General features: G+C 50.3%; 1 protein-coding gene across 2 annotated transcripts; it reads left to right on the forward strand.

Moving 5' to 3' along the window:
* The first annotated feature begins 3,794 nt into the window (after positions 1 to 3,794).
* On the forward strand, positions 3,795 to 27,785 carry TRIB2 (tribbles pseudokinase 2). Of its 2 annotated transcripts, none has more exons than XM_032866869.1 (3): positions 3,795 to 3,822; positions 10,162 to 10,454; positions 26,610 to 27,785. In XM_032866869.1, exons 2-3 carry the CDS (start codon positions 10,300 to 10,302, stop codon positions 27,076 to 27,078), a joined length of 624 nt encoding a protein of 207 aa, XP_032722760.1. In that variant the 5' UTR covers positions 3,795 to 3,822; positions 10,162 to 10,299; the 3' UTR covers positions 27,079 to 27,785. The 2 variants fall into 2 exon arrangements, with proteins under 2 accessions (XP_032722760.1, XP_032722759.1); XM_032866868.1 differs by lacking the exon at positions 3,795 to 3,822 and adding an exon at positions 4,442 to 5,409.

Consider the following 27,785-nt stretch of genomic DNA (forward strand, 5'->3'; position numbering starts at 1 on the left):
TACAGTCATCTATCTTAGAAATTGTTTTCAAAAACCATTTATCTAATCAATAAACACAGCCCTTAGCTTAGGAATTCACACCTAGCAGGTACTTACTACTATGTGCTTACTGAATGGATGAACTAATGAGCCTTGACGTAAAGGAGTGAGCAGTTAAATTCATTGCAAAATGGAGAATATTCTGGAAAGCATGCACAGCAGGCTAATAAAGTAAGACAACTGGATTGATCCAGTCTGGATTAAAGTAGATGGGTTAAAATGGGCCTCCCTTCTCTAATTGCTGCATTTTTTTTTTAATCATAGCTACATATGGTATGTAGCCATTCCTACCTCTGTATGTTTAACCACTCCCACACATCTTACTGATACTCTAAGCATTTTATCTATTTTATCAATTACTCCCATTTTTAAGAAGACTTTATTTATTTATTTGAGAGAGAGAGCTTGAGCAGCCGGGAGGGGCACAGAGAGAGGGAGAAGCAGACTCCCCCCTGAGCAGGGAGCCCAATCAGGGGCTGGATCCCAGGACTCTGAGATCATGACCTGAGCTGACGGCAGACGTTTAACTGACGGAGCCATGCAGGCACCCCTATCTATTATTATTATTATGAATCATTGCATGCTGGATTGCTCTGCAGATGTATATTCTAATCATAATAAAAGTAGGAATAATAATAATAATAATGACTATTTCTACTACATGCAAGACATTATGCTTGTTGCCTTATACACATCTTCCATAATTTTCATGTGTTAGGTAAAATTCAGATAATAATTTTACTGTATAATTAAGATATTCTAAATTCATCCAAGGCCATCTGACTAAATAGTGCATGAATGAGAAGTCCCACCTAGATCTTCCCACTACTTGCTTTTCCAATCTGACCAGGATGACTGTTAATAAGCATAAGAATGTTGAAGGCACTTGGTATAATTATCTAATTTACCGTGTATGGCAGTAGCTTGCAAAGGACATGAACCTGGCCTTGGAGAATGAGGAGGAAGTAGTCACTGCATACTTCACATCAGAAGTAATAAATACACCATCAGCCATGTAAGCATCAGTTACACAACACTATCAGTTTATAATTTTCTTGATATCTCTAGCTACAGAGCTCTCTCTTTCCCGGGAAACTCGCTAGAATGTTCTGGAAAGCATGCACATGATCTGCAGCCTGATTTTTCTAAAACCCCAATCAGACCCCGCCACTTCCCAGTTTAACGCCAGATTTGACGCTGTATCTCCTCTACCAAGAAGAGCATGGTCTCTAGATGGCCTTCCAGTCCCTTTCCATTCTAATTTCAACCCATCTGGCCAGCTGCAGGCCTGGCCACTGCTCCCAAACTGCCAATACTGAAGCGTGGTGAGTCAACTAGAAATTTCAGAGGATCCCACTCCTTTGCTTCTGCACATTTTTCTTTCTGCCTGAAATGTCCACGAGGATCTCTTATTCATGTTATCTTATGGCTCATAGAATTTTTCCAAGGCCCACCAAGACAGCACATATATATTTTTCTCCATACCCAGTGTCTGGCACATAGTAGGTTTCAGTAAATATTTGCTCTGGATTAGTTCAAGGTAAAAAAAAAAAAAAAAAAAAAAGGAATTACATTTTCTGGGAAAACTCCCTAAAGTCCAGGAAAAGTTGTTTCTTCCTGTATGCTCCCCTGATATTCTAATTGCCACATTGTTATGCAATGAAATGATGTATTTCCATGCCTTCTCTGGGGTTAGACTCTGAGCTCCTGGGTGGCAGAGACCAAATCTTACTCATATGTGGGTCCTTAACAACCAGCACAGGGCCTGGCTTATAGTAAGTCTGCATAGATTTCCTGGTATTGAAAATATAATTCTAAAGCAATCACGTGAGCTGAGCAGGGCGGGTGTTACGCTTCTCATTTTACAGTTGAAGAAACAGGGACCCAGGGAGGAAAAAAGTCTTGACTCAATTTTCATTTGAAATCAGAGGCCCAGATGGGACTGGGACAATGCTCCCAGCCCCTAGTTATAATAAAGCAGTCTTGGTGGCCACTGTCACAGAGGAGGCCAATGTCTTTCTGACCCATCTGCAGAGGCTGCTTCAGGTCTGCTCCCGAGATGGACACAAACACTTGAGTGTCTTCAGGCGACAGAACTGGATTAAAGGACTCTGCTTGGCAGTCACGGTGATAGTCTGCGGGAACTCATGAACTCCCATGGGGCCAGGGACAGAGTCCTAGGTAGGTTTTCGAGAGCACTACGATGGTGAGAAGTGCCAGGACCCATAAAGCCATTTCCTGACCTTCTTTTCAAACTCTGGCCCTGTGGTGGCCTTCTGTATACTCCTCAATGTCCTCTCTGGCCAACTTCCAGGAACTTCTTATCTCTAGAGTAACTCAGCTGCACATAATTATAATAGGTCCCCTTTCTACTCAAAACAGTCCTACCGTGGACAATAAATTGTATGGTCCCCTGTCCCTCCTGTATTAGAAAATATGGATACATCCATATAGAAGCTCAGAGGACTCCAAGAATTTTTTAAATCACCTTTCCCAGTCCCTTGCTTTTTTCTTTCTTTTCTGCTTCTTTCTTTCCTTTTTTTTTTTTTTTTTTTTTTAAAGATGTTCATCCCCAACCGCATTGCTTCTGGTTTCCCAAGATATACTAGTTTCAGGCCTTGAGACCCAAGCCTCTGGAGGAGTTCAAGACCTTGGCCTGGGGTGCTTCTGCCCAAACCAGAGGACTGGAGCCTCCCTAGAAAGTTGAGAAAAATTGACCAGAAGGGGCGGCCTGTGAAACTGCACCTGATTCTCAACGTTGAATGCGTTTGTTGTAGTTGTGTGCACCGGGGTGGGGGAACGGAATGGGGGTGGATAACGGAAGAGATCTTGCACAGCCCCCGCGCTTGGTGGGAGCCAAGAGCACTTGAAAGCGTGCATGCAGGTGTCTGTTTCACTGGACCACCAAGGTCCTCTGGGCACTGCCCTGACAGGAGAAGTATTAGTGATTAAATTCGGTCTGAGTCAAAGGTGTCTTCAAGCTGAAAACACCCAAAGCCCCGATGGTGGAGAGTGGAGGGGTAGGGAGGTGGTAACATGAGGGCGATATCAACCCAAAGCAAGCAACTGTTTTCTTTTTAAATGGGGACGTGAGTGTTGGGGAAAGATAATGAAACTACTTTCTGAAACTACAGGCAGCACCGCGGATGCAAGGGATCACCAGCAGGGAAAGGCTCCTGGCTCCGAGCAGCATCAGAAGCGCAGTGGCCCGATGCTCTCAGGATGCCCGGCTTTCCGGGGAAACGTGCCAGGAAGAGGAACTAGGTACCCAGAAGTACGCTGAGCACCGATGGAGCCGCTCCGGGGAGACGCGTGGGCAGCTGCGGCCCCGCCACTCCCGCTCAGCCGCTGTGGCGGGGCGCGCAGTCTAAGGCCTGCAGAGGTGCCGCGACCCTCCCTCCGGGTCGCGGGTGCGCTCTCTCCCAGCCCGGCCGCGGAAGGATATTGCGCGGCTGCCGAGCCCGGGAGCGGTGAGGCCGGCGCCCGCGCCCGCGCCGGGACCGGGAGCTGCAAAGGCAGTGGCAGCGGCCGGCGGGCGCGGGGGAGCAGCCCGAGGACTGGCAGCGGCGGGGCTGATTGATGGCCGCCCGGCTCAATGAGGGGGGCCCGGGCGGGGGTGGGGCGGGGCCGGCCCTGGGCTGAGCCAGTCGCGGGTGCCGCGGGGGGGCGGAGGCTCCGTGGAAATGTGTCGGTGACATTGAATGGGGAGACGGAGCGCGAGCGAGGCGCGCGCGCGCACACACGCGCACACAGGGCCCGGCTCGCTCCGAGATCCCCGGCCACGTAAGTAACTATTAATACCGCCTCGCCGGGAGTTGCGGGCGTGCTGAGCTCGGGGATTGGCCTCGGGCACCATCGGCCATCCCCTTCAATTTTAAATACACATTCTTCTCACCTCTGGGGAAGAAAGAAAGAAAAAAAAAAAAGACGAAGAAGAAAAGCCATCAATTTTTTCCAAAACAAACCCCACCGGGCAATTTAGGTTTAGGGTCGGGGGAGACGGAGTGGTTGTAAATTATTCCAAGGCAAGATCCAGTTATCCAGCGGGAAAGGAACGCCGCAGGTTGGCTGGGGGCTCATCCCCTTCCAGCGCCCGGAGGAACCCCCACCCCCCCGGAAGCTCGTGCCGGGGGCATCGGAGACCACGGATCTACCCTCGTCCCTGGCCGCAGTTCTCGCTTTATTCGGAGGACGATCTGGAGCACGAGCGAGCAGCGGCAGCATGAGCCTGTGCTGACCTCCGCCCGGCGGGCCAACCTGGGCTTTGTCGCGGTACCTGCGCCCGGCCCGCGCCGCAACTCTGTGCCCAGCTTTTGCAATCTTTTGTTGGCAGCGCTGACCGCTCTAAGTTAAATGCTCATTTGCTATTCTTTTTTTTTTTTTTTCTCCCCCCCCCTTTTTTTTTTGTCTGTTTGTTTAAATTTTGGAGAGCTCTTGCGATCCTTGGAAAAGCCTCAGACGCCATCTACAGTTAAAACGTAGGTAACTACCCTCTCCGGCGTCCCCCCCCTTCCACGCCCCCCACCCTTTCCACCAAAAAAGGGGGTGCAGCGCGGATTCTGTCTGCCGTGCGGCGCGAGCCGGTAGCCCCGTGCTTATTTCCTTTTTCTTTTTGTTTGGTTTCTAACGCGTGGAGACCGAGCTGCGGCCGCGCGCGGCTCGAAGATCACGTAAACTACAGCAGGGCTCCCCCGCCCCGTCTGCGATTCGGAAGCCTGCGTGGGGATCGCTTCGGGAGACCTGGCGCTGCAGCTCCCCACCTTAGCAATCTGGTCGCTCGTCTAGATCCGCGCTGGAAAGAAAGAAAGAGAGAGAAACTAAAAGTGCGGAGATTCTGCAAATCGCCGGCTGCTTTGGGGTAACAAAAGGACCCGAATTACTGCCGACTGAGCACCCCCGGGAGCCGGGCTCGGAGCCGACAAGGTGCCTGGCGGCGCCCATCTGGGGGCTTCCAACTCTTTTCTCCACGTAGCCCCCTTCCCGTCCCCTCCCCTCTCGTTCCGTTTTAAAATCCGTGGCACGGAGGCGCCTGCAGCCGCGCTCGCCGGCGACTTATCTCTCCAGCGGGTTTTTTGTTTGCCGAGCGCGATCCCCACACTCATGAACATACACAGGTCTACCCCCATCACAATAGCAAGATATGGGAGATCGCGGAACAAAACCCAGGATTTCGAGGAGTTGTCGTCTATAAGGTCCGCCGAACCCAGCCAGAGTTTCAGCCCGAACCTCGGCTCCCCGAGCCCGCCCGAGACTCCGAACTTGTCGCATTGCGTTTCTTGCATCGGGAAATACTTATTGTTGGAACCTCTGGAGGGAGACCACGTTTTTCGTGCCGTGCATCTGCACAGTGCGGAGGAGCTGGTGTGCAAGGTAAAGAGCCCGGGGCTTGTTTTCGCTTTTTGTTTTTTAAAAAGGTTTCCCCGGCCGGCCGTTTGGAGGGGGCGGGAGGTCGCCAAGCTCCGGAGCCTGGAGGAGGGAGACTCGCGGGATAATTATCTGTGGCCTCGTTAAATGGGTTTATTTATTTGTTCACGTTCGACTAGTTGCGAAGTTTTTAGTGCGTTGCAGACAATGGGGCGGGCTGCGGCGGGGGCGTTTCGGGGAGAGCCTGGGGTCGGGACTGCGCGGGGGCCAAGCACACGCGTTCTCCCAAAGGCTCGTGGAGCGTCTAAGCTCAGGGCCGGGTTCCGCTGCCCGAGGGGTTTCTCCTTGGGTCTAGCCAGCCCCCTCCTCTTCCACCGTGGAGTAGGGAATCCCCCGCTAATTTTAAGGCACTGATGACTGGGTTCCTTTCGCAGCCATTGTTCTTAGAAGCGTGCAGGTGTTAAACCTTTGTTTGGAAGGTGCCCTTTAAAAGAGACACACAAAGGTGTCCCCTCTGGCTGAGCCAGGGGCCCAGCGCGGGGAAGGAGTTTACAAAGAGCTCTCTGCTGCCTGCAGCCTTGAAAGGAGATTTGGGGGTGGAAATCAAAGCCACAGGCGCACCTTTGGGTGTAGGAAAGAGTGAGTCCTCTAGGTCCTCCTCTCTTGTCTCGTTTCTTCTCATCTCCAGACTTCCGGGCCTGAACACCCCCCTCGTGCCCTCCACCCCCAGCACACACCTTTGCCAGGATGGTTTATAGGCCAGCGTTTGGAGCCCCAGGGATTAGCAGTGCTAATACAGAGATGGACACTTCAGTTTCCTTTTTGTCTTTGACCCCCAACAGGGACTGGTGTGTCTGTGTGTCTTTGTGTGTGCGCACTCCAGATGAGGGGATGAGAAGGGAAACAGTGGGGAAAAAAAAAAAAAAGAAGGAAAAAGGATAGAGTAGAGCATACTGCTCCCCAGACATTGGTCATAGATCAAGAATTCATTATCAGTTAATTTTACATTTGGTCACTCTTGGTTTTTCTTGGGGGGGGGCGGTTTCAGGGGGTAGTGAGGAGTGAGGAGCCCCGCACAGCTATGCTACAAATAATACATTGCACTTTTACCATTAACCACAGATTGCTTTATTTTGTAGGGGGCTGGAGTCTTTCATTGTAAATAATGTGTTTTGTGGAGGTCTTCAGTCAGTTTTGCAATTCCTCAGTTCAGACCTTGGGAAAATCAGAGGCGCTTTAAATACAGCCCTCCACTTCTCCGGAGCATTTGGTATTTTGCATCTTCTCCTAAGTTACTGAGACCCTGAGTGAGCAACTGTGCCCGGTTAACCAAAATTCAGCAGGCTATTACGAGCTGGATTGAATTCTCCAAAGACCTAGAAGGTTGCACAATAGGGGAGTCGTCCTTTGAAATGAATGAATTCCACAGAGCTGCTACTCTCCTATGATATACGCACAGTCCCCCAGCAGTGAGTGTGTTCCCTCCTTTTGCTTAACTTGGGTATAGCATTTTAGTATTTCTCCAAGGCTGGAGACACTTTTAAGTAGAGGGACTCTGCCTTCACATTCTGCAGGAGCATCTTGCTGGTATTTTTTTTTGTTTGTTTAAAGGCAGGGCGACCTGCCCTGGCTCTTTCTTTCTCCCTCCAGATTCTTCAAGACATATTTCACTTGGGGCTGACCTCTCGGTGTCATTCGTAGACGTGCTCTTTGGCCTGAAACTGTACTTAATCTGCCGGTTTAGTTATTGCAAAGAGTGAATCAGCCCCTCACCAATTACTGTGGGGCTGCCAGTGGGTTTAAGTGCAGTATCATTGTTCTGCTTGGCAGAGGTCATCCCTTTAAGACACGGCGGCCTGTTTTCCTGCCTTTTTACCAGGGGTGACGTGGGTGGGTGACTTTGTATGCAGGCATAGCTGTGTATATCCTAGGAAGCTCCAAGGGGTTTTTATGAGGCTGCTTCCAGGAGCTTCCCTCAGATACACAGCGTGAACTCCACTTACTGCAAGGCACTGTGAAATCTACACGTTGAATCAAGTTCCTTTTGATGTCTCAGAATACAGAGCTCCTGTCTCCTAGCTCTGTGTTGACCCAAGGAAAAAGGCTTTGCAAAAACAGACCAAATGTAAAGATGCCATTCCTGTAGAGGACAGTAGAAGGAAATTCTACAGGACACTATTTGGGGTCATTTAACCAAGATAATCAAGCCTGTTCATTGTCTCCCCGAGCCCACTGTAAGCTAGGCAAATGAAGGAAGGCAGCTTTAGATGGTCTTTACCTTATCCTTTTTATGAAAATGCTGGGAGCTACTGTGCCCATGGACATAATTACTATCTTGGCATAATGGGCACGTGGTTTTGCTTTTTGTTTTTTTTGTTTATTTTTTTGTTTTTGCAAATGCTACTAATGATGGCCTAATCTTACTGCCTTATCTCAACTGCCAGATTATATTACTAAGGCTCCAAATTAAACATTTAAAAGAAGCTGGCAACCAGGCTTATGGCTTGATTTTGCATTTGAAGGTGATGGTTTAAATACCAGTCCAACCCCATAAATGCCTGTTACAGCTGCTACTGAAAGTTTGGTACCTACCCATTAGGGATAACAGAAGTATTTGTTTAATTTTTCATACTCTGTCCACCATCTTGGAATTTGATCTTCTACAGTGGGTACTGGCTATTTCTTGAAGCTGCCATGAATTATTATTATTTCTTTTAATGTTTATGTCCATTCAGTTTTTCATCAGTGGGACAGAATAGCAGACTGAAGGTGCTGAGTAAAAACCACCTTTTATTTTTTTTTAAACGCAACTTGAAGGAGGAAGTATATGATAAGTCATGGTAACTCCAGGAGCACTGGAGAGAGAGTCTGCAGCCTGGTGCTCCAGAACACATCAACCTCCTCCCCCGTTATATAACACAGCGTGTTGACATTAGCCACTGCAAAACGTTTATTACTCTCTGTGAAATTTTTGAGGCTTTCCTATGTTTCTGCTGCCCGCAGTCTGGGTGTTAGAGTTGACTCAGGCATTTCAGATTCCTAATTGAACGGACCTCTGAGGTCACGGCTCGTAGGTCATCATTTGACAGTATCACGGTGTGATTTGTGGTCTCCAGAGACGTTGAAGTATTCATTCTTAAATTCTAGGTTATAGTGGCAGCAGCTGTGCCGCCTTCCTGAGATGCCTCATTATGGTTCATTCACAATGTTACTTTGCTTCCTCGCCCTGGGTTAGCACCAGCCCTCCTGAGGTTCTTACTATCCTCGTTTGACTCACAGATACCTTCAAGCTTTTGAACCTGAGGGCCACTTCTCTTCAATCCTGGCTCTCAGATGGCAGCCTGCGTCCCTGGAAGGGTTTCTGAAGGCCTGTGAATCCCTCGAAAATGAATCCAGTATTGTGCGTGCCTTGGAGAATGGGCATTGTCCTCGGAGAGGGGACAGAGCTTTTCTCAGGTTCCCACGTGGGCTCCGGACCCAAAAAGGTCAACCGGGTTCGAAATCACATCTCCAGTTAGGAAGAGGAGGGAGGCCCAGGGACACTGAGTGCTTTATCCATCTTATCCGGATTATTGGTGGCCACGCCAGGATTAGAGTCTCAGTTGGGCGATTTCTAGGCCAGGCTGCGAATTAAGGATGAGGGAGAGGATGTTCCAACTAATGACAAAGATTTAAGAAGCTAAATGGTGGTGCACGGGGACCGTTTAAGTGTTTGTTGCCTGGGCATTCTTGGCCTGTAGGGCTTTCCAGCAAAGCACCTCGTGCCTGCCCCTCACTCGTGCAGGCACAGAAGAGAGTCATGTGCCTCCATTCCCAGGCAGAGAGTGAAACCACATTCCAAACCCAGGATTTTCCTGATTTAGTGGAGGTCTTGAAATGAATGAAAGCCTTTTTTCTTATAACCTCAAAGATTCTCTGCAGTGTTAATTCCTCTTAGGTTGGTTTCAAAAGGGTGTTGAGGATGGATTTTCTCTTTAAATAACCCCACAATGAGGTGGCATTTCGCAGGCTAATTTTGATTCATAGAAAATCATTGCATAACTGATTCATTGAGCTAGATAGCTGTGGAGGGAATCGAGAAACGTGTCTGCTTCCCTATTAAGGACCATGTGCCCTATTCCTAGCTCGGCCGCTGGGGCTCCATTCGACTTGTTCTCTGAGCCTCGATATCCACACCTGTGAAATGAAGGTATTGAATTAGAGGACCGTAAGGCAAAGACTACGTATTTACTCTGTGAATTGCTAATATGTTGTGGAGTGCTATACGACACAATTGCATACCATAAAATATGTTGTACACAATTGCTGTAGTTGTATAGTGATGTCCGTCTCTGTTCTGTTTTGTTTTTTGGAAGGAAAACAAGGCTTTGTCTGTGTAGCTTGGGGTAGGTCACTTTTAGATTTTTCCTTAGTGTTTTTTATAAACAGGTGATGGGGGTAGAGAGAAAAAAATAGTAAGACTTAACCCTTTGTGTCCCATGTTACATCTTGCAAAGTGCTTTTGCCCCCATGTTGTCCTATAATCCTCCCAACGGTGTAAGTCAAGTGTCGTTTGCCCATTTTACACATGAAGACTTGGAAGCTCAGAGAGGTCAAGCAGCTTATCCAACATTACACAGCTGGGAGCAGGCAGGGCCAGTGTGGTCTGTGTCCCAAGTTCGGTCTGCCTTCTATCTCCTCAAAAGCCTGTGCCATTCTGTGATTCGGTGGTTTAAGAGGCACCCCTGACTCTTGGTCTTGTTGTGAATCCTGTCCTAGGTGTTCGATATAAGCTGCTACCAGGAATCCCTGGCCCCGTGCTTTTGCCTGTCTGCCCACAGCAACATCAACCAAATCACCGAAATCATCCTGGGAGAGACCAAAGCCTATGTGTTCTTTGAGCGAAGCTATGGGGACATGCATTCATTTGTCCGCACCTGCAAGAAGCTGAGGGAGGAGGAGGCAGCCAGACTGTTCTACCAGATCGCCTCGGCCGTGGCCCACTGCCACGATGGGGGGCTGGTGCTGCGGGATCTAAAGCTGCGCAAATTCATCTTTAAGGACGAAGAAAGGTGAGTGTCACTCGTGTCCAGAGCTGGTACTCTGACGGGCTGCTCAGGAGTAGCTTGCTTGAGAGGTTGGAATGGACATTTTTTTGCTGCCTGCCGTCCAAGTGAGAAGGAAGGATGGGAGGACAGAGGGAGGTGAATGCATTATTGTGATGTCTTAAAGTGCCCTGGGAAACCAAGTTGCCGCTATTCCAGTGGTGTTAGTGAATGTCAGAGCTCGGGCGCCAGGATAGCCTGATTAGGGTTTTGTTTTGTTTGTTTTCTTTGTGGTTTTTTTTGTTTGTTTGTTTGTTTGCTTGTTTGTTTTTTGTTTTTTTGGTGTCGTGAATTGTGAAGGTGGCTGCAAGCCGGTGTGACATTTTTAATATGAGAAAAGGGACAATTTTGCTTTGGAAATAATCCTGCCTTGAGAACGCTCCGTGCCTGGCATCAGTCCTTTCTAATTCATTCGTTCATTCCTTCACTCAATAGATGTTTCCCCAGTGTGTGAGTACGCACGGATAAACTGTGCGTGCTTTCCTCACATTTCTCAGTACTGTGAATATCAGGGTGCATTAGAGAGTCAACTCACCTACAAAGGAATGTTCCAAGCCCTCAATGGAGATTATGTACGGGGTCAGATGGGACCTGGGGGCTGGGATGTCCACTCTAAGTAGGACTTGGAAGTCAAGAAAGTATTTATAGAAGAGGTGTTTTGGACCTCCCTAGAAAGGTGAGTTTATTACGGACGATGTGGGAAGGACTGGTGTTGCAGGTAAGGGAGCTGCCAATACACGAACACAGTGATGTGAAGGTCTGTGTTATTGCAGGAGACAACAGGACAGGACGCTGGGCATCTGGGTTCCATTCATGGTTCTTCCATTCACTCGTGACATTCTGTTGAGCAAACCCACTGGGGCCTGCTTTCTCTTCCAGCTGACTTTGACTGTAAAACTCTTCCGAGCCACTCCTTTTCTTCTGAAGCATCTGCTTTTTTAGAGGCGTGGAGGCAAGTGATTTACATTCACTGCTGACTACTCCAAAAATTGTTCTAGAGTTTCCACCCACGTGGGTCGTGGAATTACCATGACGGCCTTGGGTATCCTCGGCTCCTCCTAGGAAAGTGGTTCGTGAAGTGGAGATCTGTGGTCACGAAGCTATTAAGGACCATCTGAGTGCAAAGCCAGTGCACGTCATTCATTCATTCACTCAACAAATATATCTGGAGTACTTTTTTTTTTTTTTTTTTTTTAAATCTGGAGTATCTTTTATGTGTCTGGTGCAGATCTGACAGTCAGCCCTTTCTGCCTGCCACTTACTGTGCCGTGTAGCCCAATGGCCTGTGATATTTTAGGCTATCGATTATTGTCCTATAGAATGATACCCTATAGAATAGACATATAATGAGATCTCGTGGTGTTTGCTTTGATTTTTGCTTTTGTTTTTGTTTGTTTTGTTTTTGTTTTTGTTTTTGTTTTTTTTTTCATTTTATGGTTAATGCTAATTGGGAAGCAAATATCTGGGAAGCATTTTGGGATTAGCAAAGGTAAAGGGTCTGTGGTTACTTAACCCAAATGAAATAATTTGATGACAATTTATAATGCAACTGAGTATAGAAAGTGCAGAGAGCTGCTGGCTGCAGAGATTGGTTATGTTCCATATTTTTTTCTCATATACAAGTGTCTTAGGCATCGTGACAGCTAATAGCCTGGTCTTTGATAGTGCATGGTTTGCATCCTTACTAATAAATGGAGAAGAGGGAGCTATTCTAAGATCTCGAGTGTGGGGTGACACCTTTTCTCTTCTTTGGCCCAGATGGACCTGCCCTTGGAGCCTGCAGACTCTGGTTATTATCCTGGTTTCACCTTTAATGCTCTCTATGATCTTTTAGTTTGGTTCCTTCCTCCTGGCCTCCCTCCTGGCCTCAAGTTTCTTTTCCCTGTATTGTCCTGGCTCTGTTTTATTGGTTCTGAGGTCTTCTGAGTTACAACATCAGGTGTCTGCTTCTTTGAAAATTCTCATTGGAAGTTAAATAGATACTTGACCCCCAGCAGAATACTGCCAAAGATGCTTTCTTTGTCCTTCTGCATTCCACCTTTCTTGGAAATGTAATAACCATAACTACAAAAATATGAGGTGGTTGTTTGGGACCACTTTAAAGACCTAGTATGAGGTTATTGTTGACCTTACTTAATTCTCTCTGTGAATGGGGGTACAGTGGGTACCATCATTTCATTTGATGGAGGAAAACTTCAAAACCTCGTGTGAAGTCTTGAAGTTATTGGCTAGAAAGAGCAGAAGTGAGGACATATTCTCTATTAAATCTGCTCTCAAGAAATTCATTTGCCTGCCACAGGGAATAAGGGCAACGAATGCCCTTTCTGGCAGGGATCCAAGTTTTTAAATGTCCCCTTTGATTGTGCTCTTTTGAGAGGAATTTCAGGCACCAGCGCATATACAGGGTGGTGTGTCCCCTGAGAGCGTACGCATGGTAACTCCGTGTTTATGAAGTGAGTCATAGTAGGGTGGACATCTCTAGGTCACAGAACATGGGAGCACATGTGGACTCGAGGGTCTCCCGAGGGGCCATCCTTCAGTCCTCTCCTGTTGCTGCCTGGAATCAGAACCCCAAGGTGAGAATGCTGGCCTCAGTGACCATAGCTGGCTGGAAGCAAGCGGGACTGAGTCACACCTCACATTTGCTGTTGAAGGCCTTTTCCTCCAGGCCCAGCTTGTCCTTTAGGGGAAGTTAAGAGTGCCCAGGAGTGTATGGTGACAAAGCTGAAATCCTTGACGTCCCAGGGCCTAAGGAAGAAATCCCAAGACGTTGGAAGCTTCCAACACAAGGACTTTGAGTTTGGAGCTGAGTTTGACTTTTGTAAAAGAGCATGACCCTTTCTAGAAAAATCTGGAAAGAAGTATCCCATGTGAATGTGAAACCAGAATACGTCACTGGAGTAAGCATGTCAAAGCGAATCCTTTTTAACTCTAGAGAGCATTATCTTCGGAAAAAGGAAGCAGCAGTGACAGGGAGGAAACTGCTCATCACCTGTCCCCGACCTGTCTGACAGGATCTGAGCCCATGCAGCCCTGCAGCAGGGAGAATGGTAGCTCCTCCTCTGCTGGGCACGGTGACTAGGGTGCACAGGAGTTAAGTGACCTTGCTCAAGGTCATACAGCCAGCACGCTGCTGGAGCAGGCCTGGAAATCCTATCATTTCACTCCAGAGCTCTTTCCCTGCCCCCACCGCGCTGAAGTCCTGGAGGACCTGGCCGTTCCTGGCATGACAAGTGTCTCTGTCTGGGCAGTTCTGAGAAGGTCACTGTCATGTTCAAGGACATTCCAAATGTTCTCATCAGTAGCTGATAAGAACTTTCTCTCCAGCCAGCTGTCAACTTTTTGTGAAAGAGGAATAGTGCCTTGTAGCCTTCCTCTTTGTTTTGCTTTCGAATCTCTCAATTTCAGAGGAGACTGGTTTTGTCACTCCGCGAATTTCTCCCTCCGCGTGTCCCCGCTGCTGTAGAGTTTTGTGGCAGAGTTTCTCTTTGTCGGTCTGCACAGTGGCCTGCATGAAGCAAGCTGCCTGTGTTTTGAGGGGGACAGCAGCCTGGGACCTCACAGGGCCCGTGCTCCTGGCAACCCTCACCATGCATCCTAACCAATATGACCTCCGCAGTAGGTGTTTCAATAGGACTAGAGTCTATGCCTCTCCTGACAACGCCTGGCGTGTGAGAAAACAATGGGATTAAATTGAAAGGCTTTTGAAACATTGAAGGATGGGGACTATGTCTGTTTTCTGGTCCTTTACGCATTGGTCCTTTGGGGGGAAAAACACAGAAGAGGCTTTTGGAAGTACTACTTTATTAAGCTTCAAATCAGCAGGCCCCCTCTTTTGTGCATGGTCTTCTCTCTCTCAAGGATGTGCCTCTTACTGTCTGATGCTCTTGCAAGAGACTGAAGGGGAAAGCATTATAGAGTGAAGTCTGCTAAGCCCCACTGGGTTCAGAACGAGGCCGGCCTGTGTGCTGACTCCTTACGTGTGGATTTCCAATGCTGGACCATCTGTAACCGAACCCATGACCGCCCATGAACATGTTCTTGGTAGAACGGTCAGGGCCATCAGTCCAGTTTCCCCCAAGCGCCTGTGAAGACATGATACACGCATGGCACCCGTGTTACATGAAGGCCTGCTGTCAATGTGCCTTCTATTGCTAATTTTTGTTGAATTAGCAGCACCGCCGATTCCTTTGCTTCCGTTTTATTTCGACCTGGGTGCTAGATTCGGATTTTTTCTCTGTCCCTCATTAGCTACCTGGTCTTGGATGAGTCCTTTCATGCCTCCGAGCTGCACGTTCCTCCCAGCAGAAATTAAGACTGCATCTCTGCGGGTGGCTGTGAAATGATCCAGACGTGTACGGGGTGGGGGAGGAGCTCACAGTAGCCAGCTGGTCCTAAAGTCATTCATAAAACGGTACCATTGTGGACAAGCCCTTCCCAGGGCACTTGAGGCTCATGGAGAATGAGCTCCGCCTCCCGGGCAGCCGTTTCACGAGGAGTGGACCTCTTGTGATGTGAGGGTTTCTCCTTTCTGGTTTAATTGCAATATTAGATCAGTGCTGGGAGGGTGATAGACCGGGCAAGTGCTGGGGGAACCTGCGGCTCAGAAAGGCCAGAAGGTCGACCAGATGCGCACAGGGGAAGGTGGATACCAGGTGCATGCAGAGAGTGAAAGACCCCACTCCCCAGGCCTGGACTGGCCACAGCGTTCCCAGCCTTGTGCTGCTGCTTCTCCTCCATCCCTGGGATGTTTCTGCAGGGCCAGACTAAGGTTGTTTTGTTTTCTTTTTGAGGAAGTTAAACCCCTCCCCAGATTGTACTCAGTGTGGACGCACCCTTTGCATCCACGGTTTCCGTGGTAAGATCAGAGGTGGCCTGTAGAGTGGGAGGGGCGTGTGTGGGAGGGGAACCTGAATCTGCTAGAGGGCAGTGCCCAGGTTCCCCAGCCTCTCCCCCTCCCTGTTGTGGTAATAGGCTGATCTGCCTGGGTGGCCTCTTCCAGGAGGCCCCCAGTTTCACTTAGAGCCTCCAAGCGAAGGCCTGAGCTTCAGGAGAAGACCTGGTTATTCCTGTGTGGAGGACGAGTCACTGTCTGGATTCTAGTCCCTGCTCCTGCGCTTATTAGCAAACTCAATCTTCACAAGTTACATAACCTCTTTTGTCCAGATCACTTCATCTGCAGAGTGGAAAGAACAATGAATGAAATGAATGCAGGTGAACCCAGGGCTTGGCGCATGGACATATCAAAGACGCCTGGCCATGGACAAGCCGTAGCTCCCACCGTCTCCACCTCCCTTGCGTGTAGTGCCTGCCACACCAGCCCCCCTCCCCACCGCCTCCCGACCAGGTGACGTAGGGCAGCTTGCTGAGTCAGGATGTGAAGAGCCCAGGAAGCAGATGCAAACTCGGGCTGCCCCGGGAGCGAGCCAGTGTTCCTACAGCAGCCCCTGTTCTGCCCGTTTGCTTTCTCTTCTCCCTTAGGACCAGGCTCCTTGTCACTCTCCGCCCCATGCTCCCTGCCCCCAATCTCCATTCAGTGTTGACATTTCCCTGCACAGAAATCACCCCCTGTGAATGGAGAAATATGCCTCTGTCCGTGTTCTTCTTTGGTTAGAAGATTGTTATCTCTTGACGTCACGGGTTGCATTTCCTCTGCTTTGTCGAAGCTGGTCAGTGCCTGCTTCTGCAGTAGGGAGGCTGGACCCTTTGTAGAAACCCTGCAGCCCCGGGGCTCTCAGTGTCACCTGCCGCCATCTTCCCAGGCACTGGACCTGAGTCTCCGGGGTGGGGGAGGCCTTTTGCCTCCCCCACCAGCTGAGGTCTGCGTGCCCTCTCTCTTTCTCAGTAGTTTCTGTACTGGTTCTTCTTGTGGATCTTCAACCTCCATTGAGGCTTTCATATCTAACAAAATAGGGAGACCAGACTGGAGACCAGACCCTGCCTTCTTTCATCAATAGCGAGTTCATGAAGTTCGTAGGCTCATTGTATTTTAGCAAAAGACCTGACCTTTTTGCCATGAAGGAGACAGAGCTCCTGGAATTCCCTTCTTTGTGCTGACCACTTCTGTGTGCTTCAGGCACTGCCAGCCCTTGGGGGAAGCTCACTCCCCCACTTCTCCCTGCGTGGGTAAGTGATCCCCCTCCCACAGCGCCCTCATAGTCCTCCCTCTACTCAAGAATTGTCCATGTGCATCCCTCCACTGTCCTCATGCCTCATCTCCTGCTGGGCTGGGAGCTACTGGCTGAGCAGTTCACTGCTTGTGCTTAGTAAATCAGGTGAGTGGCTACACTAGCCAACCAGAGCCAAGGGCACAGCTGTCAGATTTCTTACTCTTTCACTGAGCCATTTCATCTTGGCCTACCTTCTCTGGCGTGGGTCGGAGATCATGAACTTGCAGTATCCAGCACCATGCCTAGTGGACTGCAGAGCCTTCAAAAGGCACCTGTCCTGACTGCTCCTGGTCACCAGCCAATGGCTTTGGGCCTCATCACCCAACAACCTGGAGATTTATTTATTCCACAGACAGCACTGAGCATCTGTCATGTGCCAGGCACTGTTCTAGGTGCCACAGATACTCAGTGGGACTTACCTTTCAGGGAAACATTATCTGGCCTCCAAGCCCTGTTTTAACTACGACACTCAAAAGAACTGATTAAATTCTGTATTTTATTGTAATTTAATTTACATGAACCAGTTTAAAACCAGCGAGTAAACTGATGCTGTTATCACCGCATTATGGATGAGGAAATTGAGGCTCAGGGTCCCACAGCTAATCAGAGGCAGACCTCGGGCTGTGCACCCGGGATGCCGGTGTCCCATGTGCAGGCCCTCAAACACCACCCTGACTCTAGGAAAGAGACACCAAGTAGAATACCACCCCTTGTGTCCCACTAGAGAAGGGACTTTCTCATGCAGGTGGGTAAGAAGTGAACACCAGAAGGACCTGATCAGCACTGAGTACTAACTCTCAGTACTTACCTTTCTCTGAGGGGTCACGGGCCATCGGTTCACCAAGCCCACAGGCAGTCCTGTGAGGTCCTGCGTTTCCAGCTTATGGAGTGGGTTTTGCTTTCTCCATGGAACTGTGAAGTAGGGTCCGATGATCTTTCTGTCTCCCCTTCCTAGCACAGGACCGGCCTTGTAAACACTTCACGAATGTCTGGCCATTGACTACGTGGGTGTGTGAATAGCCCCTTGGGCCTTGGAGGCATAAATATTATGAGAAAAACCCCCTGGATATACGATGGCAGGAGGCAGTGGATGGAAACCCATTTTAAATGCTCGTCATCCGGGACTCTTGCGAATTTCTCTAAAGCGTGAAATAGATAGAGTCAAGCCTATTTGAAATTTCTCTGGACTTGAGAGAGTGGGCAATTCTTAAGCAGTATCACAACCAGATACCCTGGGCTCTAGGCAGCATGATATGGGAGCCACATGATATGGGAGCCACACCTGTCACAAATGTTAATTAAGCATCTATTATGTGTACATTAGGCACAAGGGCTTGAGGGTACGAAAATCACCTCTGGGGAATCCTTGTCTAACAGAAGACATTGTGTAACAAGTTATTCTTCATACCGTGTTACAGAGGATGGGTGTGCGTTAGAGAGCTCGCTGGGGGCAAGAAGAAAATGTCCTAATGGCAGAATGGGGTGTAGAAAATGGGCGTGTCAGGGGGAGATGGGCTCCTTCTTGGGTTGTTCTGAGTGAAGAAGAACGGTGTCCAGAAAGTATGAATAAAGGCCAAGAGACACAGAGGAACCCTGGGCAGGGAGGGGCATGCTGGTGGAGAACACTGTGGGGGGTCAGAGATGAGACTGAAGAGGGAAGCCAAGGTTTAGGACCTGGAGGCATGCCCATGACCTTGACCTTGACTTGAAATCCAGGAGGAGACATTGAAGGGTTGTTTTTTTTTGTTTTGTTTGTTTTATTTTTTGTTTTGTTGTTGTTGTTGTTGTTTTTCCTAGACAGGATGGGGTGGGGTCTGGTTGTGATCCTGTCTATGCAGGATGGCCTGGGGGTGGGTAGGTACTTCAGGATGCTGAGGCTGAACCAGGACCCAAGAGGTGGTACCAAGGAGGGGTGGGTAAGAGGCAGGGTTAAACCCACGCTTTGATCTTGACAAATGAAGAAATGGGGAGGAAACATCTTTCTCCAAAGTTCTAGAACATGTTAGTGGTGTGACCCAGAGCACAGCCCAGATTTTCTGGCTCCCGGAATGTGTGTAGTATGTGCCTGGGCCATCTGGGTGAGCCACAGTTCAGGACTCTGCCAAGTGGAAATCCCTGTCTGGCCCAGGGCTGGGCTGCTCATAGTGTTCCTGGGTTGGTGGGGTCAGAAGGACTGGCCTGAGCCAGGCTCCTGCCCTGCCAATGGTGCATGATAGGAATGTTCTGGACTCTGAATCAGCCTAAGCAGCAAGGTTAGGTGTGCCTCGAGGTGTGCCTGGCTCTGGCTTCCTGGAACAGTCCAGGCTGCGTGGGCCCTTGGAGCAGCGCCGTCCTGCACCGAGCGCTGGGGTGCCTGCAGAAGCTTCTCTGACTCGAGGTCAGGGGATCCTCTGGGACTAGGATCTTCATGCAGAGGGGCAAGAGGCAAACAGAGTCCCAATGAGGGGTCCAGAGCTGCACTGCCTTCCTTCCCTGTCTGTTCCTCTGGAGATGCTGGCTGCGCTCCAGAGCTGCCTCCCTGCGGCGGCGGGAAGGCCTTGGAGGTGGGAGGTGGGAGGTGAGATGGCTCCCCGCGCCCCCTACCCCCATCTCAGGGCCACGATAAGTCAGGGCACAGACAACAGGACCCTGGTGCTGTGGAAACACCTGGGTGCTTGAGTTGGATCGGGCTTCTCGTCCCCACAGCGCTGTCCCCGAGCTAGTCGCTTCATCTTGCTAAGCTGCGATTTTCCGGTAGATCAAACTAGTTCAGGACCCCCACCTCCCACCCACCTCCCTGACTACGGTGGCGCCCAGTAGTAAGGGGGACACACCCCCTAGGACAACCAGCCAGGCCCCTCTCTGGAGATTTCCCTCACCCTGAGGTGAAGTGTTTCCTTGTGGGTCACCTGCTGCTTTCCTGCTGCTGCAGAAGCAGCTTGACCTGGGCGTCGGGTCTGTTCACGGCATCTGCGGGACCTGGCACATCAGGGGCTCTCAGAGGCAACTGCTGGAAAAAAATCTGCGCACACAGGAAACAGAGAATTATAGTGACAGTTTATTTGGCAGAATTTAGCTTCGTTTATTTGTCAAGTCCCAGTGGTGGCTGTCCGATCAGCTGGATGTGGCCTGGGGGGCTGTGACAGTCCTCTTCCCCCCATGACAGCCCCCTGGGGGACCCTTGCTCATATAACCGAACTGACAACAAAGGGTAGCTTTGCAGTCAGGGGCAGAGCGAGGCCAGACCTGGTGGAGGCCGACCTTTCTCAGCTGACCCTTCGCCTGCTTGGACCCACCCTGTGGAATGGCCTTCAGCGACTTCTTGAATTCCACTGACCTCAGGCCACCGGACTTCCCGTCCCGGCCTGGCCCACTTGGTCTGGCTGAGCTCACAGCCCAGCCCCACCCTGGCCCACCCTGTCCTGATCCCTTCCTGCTGCGAGAGCCCAGGGCAGCTTTTAAAGATTTCAAAACAGAGCGTCATTTGCTGGGGGAGGCCGTTTTTGACGTTTTGGATGGGGCACGACTCTGGACATTGAAAACCTGCTTTTGAATCCCAGCTCTGCCACTCATTTGCAGGGTGGCCTTGGGCAAGTCCCCTCTGCTTTCTGTACCTCGGTTTCTTTTTCTAATGAACGAGCAGGTCCAGCCACCTCTCTCCAGTTCATGAGTTCCAGCAGATCAGCCACGGATGCGAAGGTTTTGTCTTTGTAAAATAAACCCGGGGCCATGTTGGTTGCAAAAACCCAGAATCTTCCTTCCACAGATTCTGTCTTTGACACTAAGCAAGTCTGTGATGCTGGTGTCAGGAGGTATGATGGAGAGAGCCCCAGGAGGACGATCCTGGGTTTTTTCAGGTAACCGTATATGGCCTGGGACCTTCAGTTCTCTGTGCCTCAGTTTCCTTATCGTGTAAGAAGTTTTCACGTACTGTAATACTTGACGTTCAGTTCTGTTGTGAGAAGTAGTCATGTCCACGAAGCCAGTCGCAGTGGCAGTAGGTGTTGAGTTCACGGCCGCTGTTGTTGCTACTGTGATTATTATTGTTAGGACCACCACGTCCAAGAGGAAGTCTTGCGGTTCCGATAGTTTCAGATGGAAGGAAACTTAAACTCAGGAGTTTTGAAGCTAGGAGAACCCTTTTCAGGCCATGCAGCCCTGTTCTCATTTTACAGAAGGGAAACTGAGGCCAGACGGGCCCATGGTCCTGCTGCTCTTGGTTGTAAGGGCCCCGAGGGAGGCTCGCGGGCCTCTGCTGGGAGGCTGTGGGGCACTGGGACCCTGAAGGCCTGTGCTGCGTGCTGCTCTATCGAGGCAGGGACTAGAAGCACATCCTGCTGGTCCTGGCTGCCTCACCTGGCTGGGGATCCGATGACACCAGGCCTGGTGCCAAGTCCACAGGCTGCCCCTGTGTAAGCCTTTTTCATTCAGAAGTTAATGCAAAGCAGGCTGGTTCCTGCCTTTGCCAGGGATAGGTTGCAAGATGCACGCAGTGTACAGCTTCTTGGCCAAGTCAGTCCTGCCCCGGGCTAATGGCTCTTTCCTCCAAGAAGTCACAGGAGATCTCCACGACCATTCATAGCGTTTTGGTCGCAAAAATTCTCTGCCACCCTTCCCTTGTCCTTTTCAGAAATTTCTGCTGTTCATGTACCATCTTTACTCCCATGACCTTCATGAGGCCCATTCTGATGGCTTTCGTCGTAAATAAAGTGAGAGAATGAGCTGGGCACCTTGGGGGAGAGTGGGAAGAACATTCTGGGGGAGGGGTGGGAAGCCAGTGCTATGAGCCCAAGAAAAAAACATGGGCACAGAATTCACATCCACTTGGATCTGCCTGCGGCTTGTTCCACTGTCTTCTCTAGGCTCTGGGCTTGAAGGGGGTTATCTTACTAATAAGATCAGTTAGATTTGCCGCCAGGTTTTTGCAGATTTCCTACGCTTAGCAGCTTGGTAGAGATCATGCTTTCCTTGTTCCATTGTCTCAGTCCTCACAAAAACCCAAGAAGCTCGGTGTTACTTGTCATGGCCTTATCCCTGGTGCCTAGTTTCAATGCCTTAATGATTAATGGGGCATTTGAATTATTATTATAGGACCACCAGTGCTCTCATGGATTGTTCAGAAAATCAGTTCCTTTGCCGGGGAATGCATAACCCTCAGGCTGTGCAGCGGACAGCAGAAGCTGAAAGACTGTTCATTCATATTGTCTGTCCCATGCTGACACGAGCAAGTGCTCTGCTAGGCACGCCCCCCCCCCCACACTCTCCAGTGCAGACAGAGGCAACCTGCTCCCCAGAGGGGGCAACCAAGCCCCAGAGACCTTCTGAGAGTCCCTGCAATGGTCCAGCAAGTCCATGGGGACTGGCGCTGGGACAGGAGCCTCGGGTTCCTGCCATGCGTGCACCCTGAAAGGTCCTTGTTTAAAGACGCAATCCAGACCACTTTCCTTGACCCTTGCCTAGGAGTGATGTAAACCAGTTCAGGGAGTTCTGAGGAGGAGGCAGGGGCAGAAGTATGCACTTCCTCCCCGTCTTTCTCGAGGCTTCTCTTTCGCTTCTCACTGCACCTGCCTGGGATGTCTGGGCTTCTCCCTGGGAGGAGCGGCTCCTGCCCCATGCACTGGCTCTCCCTGACCCTGGGTGCACGTGTGCTCCCCACTCTGAGGAGGCCTCACCGACGGGGACATCTGGCTGTGGTTTCCTGCACTCGCTGCTGCATTGGATGGACCAGGCCTGCGGGCGGGCTGCTTGATCGGAGCCCAGGGAGGGATGAGCGCTCAGCCCCGATGGGCCTCGCTATTCATATGGGCTTATGCACCCTTTCCCAGCATCAAGCTCCATGTCCGCATAAAGGGATAATAATTCTTGCCTTGAACATTGATTTTATAAGCTTTAGAGAAGAAATATCTGAAGATAACTAGCACCTATCTAGGTACATAGATGGTGTTTACTATTTGGTACTTAGTAATTTTCAGAGCCGGTATTGGAACCCGGATCTCTGACTTCAAGACAGAGCTGTCCTGGTGTATATGGGGCCACTCAGGCACCAAATGCACGGAACCGAACATGACCAGCAGATCCAGACTCAGGCCACCTAGACCCTGGCTTCGGGAGGGAGGAGGCTGATGTGGCAGGTGGGGAAGCTCTGGGGCAGCCGAACGTCCACAGCATGTGCACGGCGCTTTCCACTGGCCTCTTGGGTCCACTGGGCATTTGCACAGCCCCTGAGTCCTTGATAGTGGGGAGGAGAGATGTGAATGCTGGGAAGGGCATTAATGGACAAGATCGAACCCTTGGCCATTTCTGAAGGCCCTTTTCTCTGAACTGGAGAAGGATTCCAGAAGGGGGTCAGGCTGGAAGTAGAGTCCGTGCCCCCGAGGGGAGGGAGGTTGGTTGGGTCACAGAGGGAAGGTGAGACTGACCGTCTAGGGTTGTGGGCTGGAAGGACGTAAGAATGGAAAAGGGCTTCAGATGTGGTGCAGCATGAGGAGCTTGAGGGCTGACGTCTGTCCCCGGCAAGGGCTGAGCTAGTAGCCGCTCAGGTCTCCGGAGGCACATCCGCATGTGCCCTCACCCCTGCCAGGGGCTGAGGTACTGGAATTTACAAAGCCTGTTCCCCATGGATACTTCCCCTGACTTCCACTTAATCCTGGCTAGGGACGCAGGGCAGGACTGTCGTTCCCTCAAAGATGGGCACCCTGGAGCTCCCAGGGGTTGGTGGTGTGAATGCCGCTTCAGTCTCAGACTGTCGGCTGGGTGGCCCTGCTCGTCTCAGTGCAGAAGAAACAGCCGTCAACACCGGTGACGTGCTTTACATACAGAGTGACCTCAGCCACCTGCTCCTGAGCTCCTGGATGTGGAACTAAGGCAAGGACCCTGCAGTGCCCACGGGAGTAATACAGAGTATAAATGCGTGACCGTACAAATAGGAATGCACAGTACTCCGGGTGGTAGTCAGGGGCAGGAGAGGACAGGGGCGGGGTGCTCCTCTCTAGAGGATGGTCAGGCAAGGGCTCTCTAGACAAGCTCATTTGAGCAGAGACCGGAAAGAAGTGAGCAGGATGAGCCGGCCAAGTATCCGAGGGAAGAACATTCCAGGCAGAGGCTGGGAGAGAATGAGCACAGAGGCCCCAGGCAGGGTGGTGGTGGTCAGTGTGTTGGAGATGGTGGTGGTCATTGTGTTGGAGGAGCAGGGACTGGGCTGGAGCAGAGAGGAGGCGGGGCTGCGGGTGTAGTCAGGAGGCCCGAGGCTCACCACGCAGCCTCAGAGAAGATGTCAGCCCCACATGCAAAACTGGAGGGCTGCCGCAGAGGAACCCAGCCCCAAACCTGATCCCACGTCTAGTGCTCCTTCCACTGGACTGTCCCTTGTCCCACAGCTGATGACCGTTGCCACGGCTATCGTTATTCCCGTAGCTATCCTGCTGCCATGACAGTGACCTTGGAGGCCAGGAGGCTGGCCAGCTCCTGAGCTCCGGGTTGGAGGCTGCTGCCAGTGAGGGTCTGAGGAAGGAAGCTGTTGAAAGAACCCGCTTGGCCCCATGGTGTGTGCCCCCTCTCCTCTGCCCCCTTGGGTTTCCCTGACTCACCTCCGATCTTGGAATATCTAGGGAAGTTGGTGTGGGTCCACTTCACCTGCCTCCTTCGATTAGAAAGAGCAACAGGAAGAATGGGTTTTGCTTTCCATCAGCCCAGTTCCAGATGAGCTCATCTAGACCCTTCCCGCGTCTGTAGATCGTTAGCCGAAGGGGGTGGAGAAGAACGTGTGTGCTACAGGTTATAGCAGAATATGGGAGAGCAAGTAAAGAAGACGTGTTGTTTTGTATTACACCCAGAATGGTAAAACTGGCAGAGACTTTCACACCAGCTTGTCCAGATGCATGCCCAACAGTGGGAATGTACTTAATGCTACTGAACTGTACAGTTAAAAATGGTTAAAATGATAAATTTCATGTACATTGAACCATAATAATAATGATTAAAAAGAAGACGGCCTTGTCCAATGCTCCTCTCTAAGTTGGAGAAACAGAAAGGTTGAGTGACCTCCCCACAGCCACACGGCAGATGAGAGATGTCATCTGGCCTGGAGTCTGCTCTCCGAGCTCCCAGCCCAGCACCATTTCCAGAGAACACCACCATGTTATTGCTCACTGAAGAAATGAGTACAGGGAAGCAGTCACTCCTTGGCCTTTGAAACTTCTGCAGTTCAAAAAGGAGATCTCAGAATCTTGGGATTTCATCCGATTTTTTGCTATAACAGAGCTAACTGATTAACTTGAACCTCACCTTCCTTCTATGGCTCCCATAGGCTAAGACCTGTAGACCGGGGGAGGAAGAGGGAAGCAGCTTACCGACTTGAGTCACAAGCTCTGATTTAGGCAAAAGCCCCAGTGTCTTTTCTCTAAGCACTTTCCTGTTCTCTGCTCATTTGAGCCTCGTCACCCCTCAGGACAACAGGGTAGAAACTGTGATGTGCACTTTTGAGATGAAGGAACCCACTGGTGTGAATGATCGTGACCTTGTAGGCCTTGAATCCTCACTCCAGCCCCTCCTCCCTGGCCCATGTCACCTTTGTGGCAAGTCTTCATCGTGGGATGGAATGGGACTGAGTCTGCAGGGTTTAACACAAGAGCTCTGTCGTGGAGGGTTCTGGCCAGGAGAATAGAAGAGGATTTCCATTTAAGCACTGGAAAGTCACAATACCTAGGTTTCCCCTCAAGGAATGGCAGAACGGGGGAACAGGATTCTTCAGAAGCCTTGAACCAAAGAGGGACTCTGGTCTAGGAGCTTCTGTTGCTCGGTAGGGGACAGCCGCCAGTCTTGAGAAAGTTACTCCATGCCTTGGTCTTCAGCTTTGTTCACTGCATGTTACTGTAGTTAATTTTAAGAATTTAACTTACTTGTGGAAGTATTTACCGAGCACTTATTTTATGCCCAGTGGTCATATAAGGCTCTGCTGTATAAAGAGTAGTGCTGGGCCCCAGGGACTCAGAATTCAATGTGGAGTTTCTCCACCTCTGTTCATGAGTGCAGCCAGGAGGGTCCTAGAACCTGTGAGCCAGCTCAGCTGTGCTTAAATGGCAAGGGGAAGATGGACACACATACACAGGTGTACATGTTGACACAGGTAGAGGATACAGGTAACTAACTCAGATGACTATCAGGTCAGGGACCAGCCCCTGGGAGTGTGATAGGCCAGACGGGAGGCAAGTTCAACAGCAGATCTTGGAAAGAAGATGGGCTTGATATGAAGATGTCAGCCTTGGAACGGCTTATGGTAATGCCTGTCTACTCAAACATTCCCCAGCTCGGTCTATGTCCTAAAGAAAGGCAGCTTGGTAGTGGGCAAGGAGCCCCAGGGTGACTAAGGAAGGTGTGGGACCAAGTCTTCTCTCTTTCCCAGCTAAAAGGCATTGGACAAATTACTCAAACTCCATGAACCTTAATGTTCTTATCTGTAAAATGGAATCATCAAATCTTGCACGTCTAACAAAAAGACTGTTATAAAGCCAAGGCGCCATTGAATCAAAGGTCCTTTCAGACTGTTTATCATATCATTCAGAAGTTGTCGACAGAGCTCCTGGGAGCTTCCTAATTGGTTGGATCTGAGTAAAATCCTGGGGATCCCCAACTACCTAGATGTGTCTGAGAATAGTACAAATCTCCCGTTGCCTCATCGCTGAGATGGGGAGACAGTCATGTTGTTTGTGGTCTGTGTACTTGCTAGAGGTGTGGGTTCCCACAGTAGATCTTAAGCTTCATGCAAAATCCCTGTCAGTCCTATTCACGCCTGGGTCCCCCCACCCCGGAACTGTGTCTGACACCTAGAAGGCGCTCACTAAACCAGTCATGTTTGACTGGTTGAATGAATGAGTGCATGGTCTTGGAGATATTAGAGCGGGAGCTAAGATACGGTGATGGGATTCACGTGCTTCGGTGTGCCCATGGGAGCTCACCCTTTCTCTCTTTCTTGCAGGACTCGGGTCAAGCTGGAAAGCCTAGAAGATGCCTACATTCTGCGGGGAGATGACGACTCCCTCTCCGACAAGCACGGCTGCCCGGCTTACGTGAGCCCAGAGATCTTGAACACCAGTGGCAGCTACTCGGGCAAAGCAGCTGACGTGTGGAGCCTGGGCGTGATGCTCTACACCATGTTGGTAGGGCGGTACCCTTTCCATGACATTGAGCCCAGTTCCCTCTTCAGCAAGATCCGACGTGGCCAGTTCAACATTCCAGAGACTCTGTCGCCCAAGGCCAAGTGCCTCATACGAAGCATCCTGCGGCGGGAGCCCTCAGAGCGGCTGACCTCGCAGGAAATTCTGGACCATCCTTGGTTTTCTACAGATTTTAGCGTCTCAAATTCAGGATATGGTGCTAAGGAAGGGTCAGATCAGCTGGTGCCGGATGTCAACATGGAAGAGAACTTGGACCCTTTCTTTAACTGAGCTCGTGCCCCACAGAGACTTAGCAGGTACCAGGAGCGAGAGAGGGCTGCGGAGAGTCCTTCCAGGGGACACGGATCGCCTGGCTTGGTAGCAAGAAAGACACTGACACTCAAGTTTCTCGATTCACAGAAGGAGAACCTTCAAGGAGCTGACTGAACATGGAGCATGGGCGCGAGAGACGCGGGGTGGGGGTCTGGGGTCGGGTCCGCGGGGCGGGTGCCCCAGAGCTTCTCTTCCCTGACGTAGCCCCCTGGAGAAGCCCCGGTCCGTTGGGCTGCTTCTGCCTACCCCACTTTTCATTTGTTCCAGAATAGTTGCAGAGCCCAACAGAATCAAAACTCTCTGCCTCAAACACACATCTTGGCATCGCACTGTTAGCTTTTAACTTCTTGTCACGATTCAGGGAAGGTACAATGGGCCAAGGATTTGTTTTTTTCTTTTCTTTTTCTTTTTCTTTTCTTTTTTTTTTTTTTTAAAAAACAAGACAACCACCTATCTGATAATCAATGCGGTTCATTAAACAGCAACAACAACAAAATTCGGTGCACACAGACTGACCAGAAACCTGGGTGCTAACCTAAAAGAAAATAGAAGTCCAGTTGGTGTCTCTTAATCTCTTAATTGCTCTTTTAACTCATTTCTTCTAAATAAACTATTTAATATCCTGGTCAGGAAATGACATGTTGATGCTTTGCTCCCTGAAGGGG

Source organism: Lontra canadensis, unplaced genomic scaffold (assembly GCF_010015895.1).
Source record: "Lontra canadensis isolate GAN:19392208 unplaced genomic scaffold, GSC_riverotter_1.0 scaffold32, whole genome shotgun sequence".
In the NCBI taxonomy this organism is placed as follows: domain Eukaryota; kingdom Metazoa; phylum Chordata; class Mammalia; order Carnivora; family Mustelidae; genus Lontra; species Lontra canadensis.

What these genes read in the sequence shown, in the direction of transcription:
- TRIB2 (XM_032866868.1), top strand. Translation starts at nt 5,140, where the DNA reads ATGAACATACACAGGTCTACCCCCATCACAATAGCAAGATATGGGAGA. An exon ending in CGGAGGAGCTGGTGTGCAAG is followed by an intron (nt 5,410 to 10,161) that starts GTAAAGAGCCCG and finishes ATCCTGTCCTAG; the next exon opens with GTGTTCGATATAAGCTGCTA. An exon ending in ATCTTTAAGGACGAAGAAAG is followed by an intron (nt 10,455 to 26,609) that starts GTGAGTGTCACT and finishes TCTTTCTTGCAG; the next exon opens with GACTCGGGTCAAGCTGGAAA.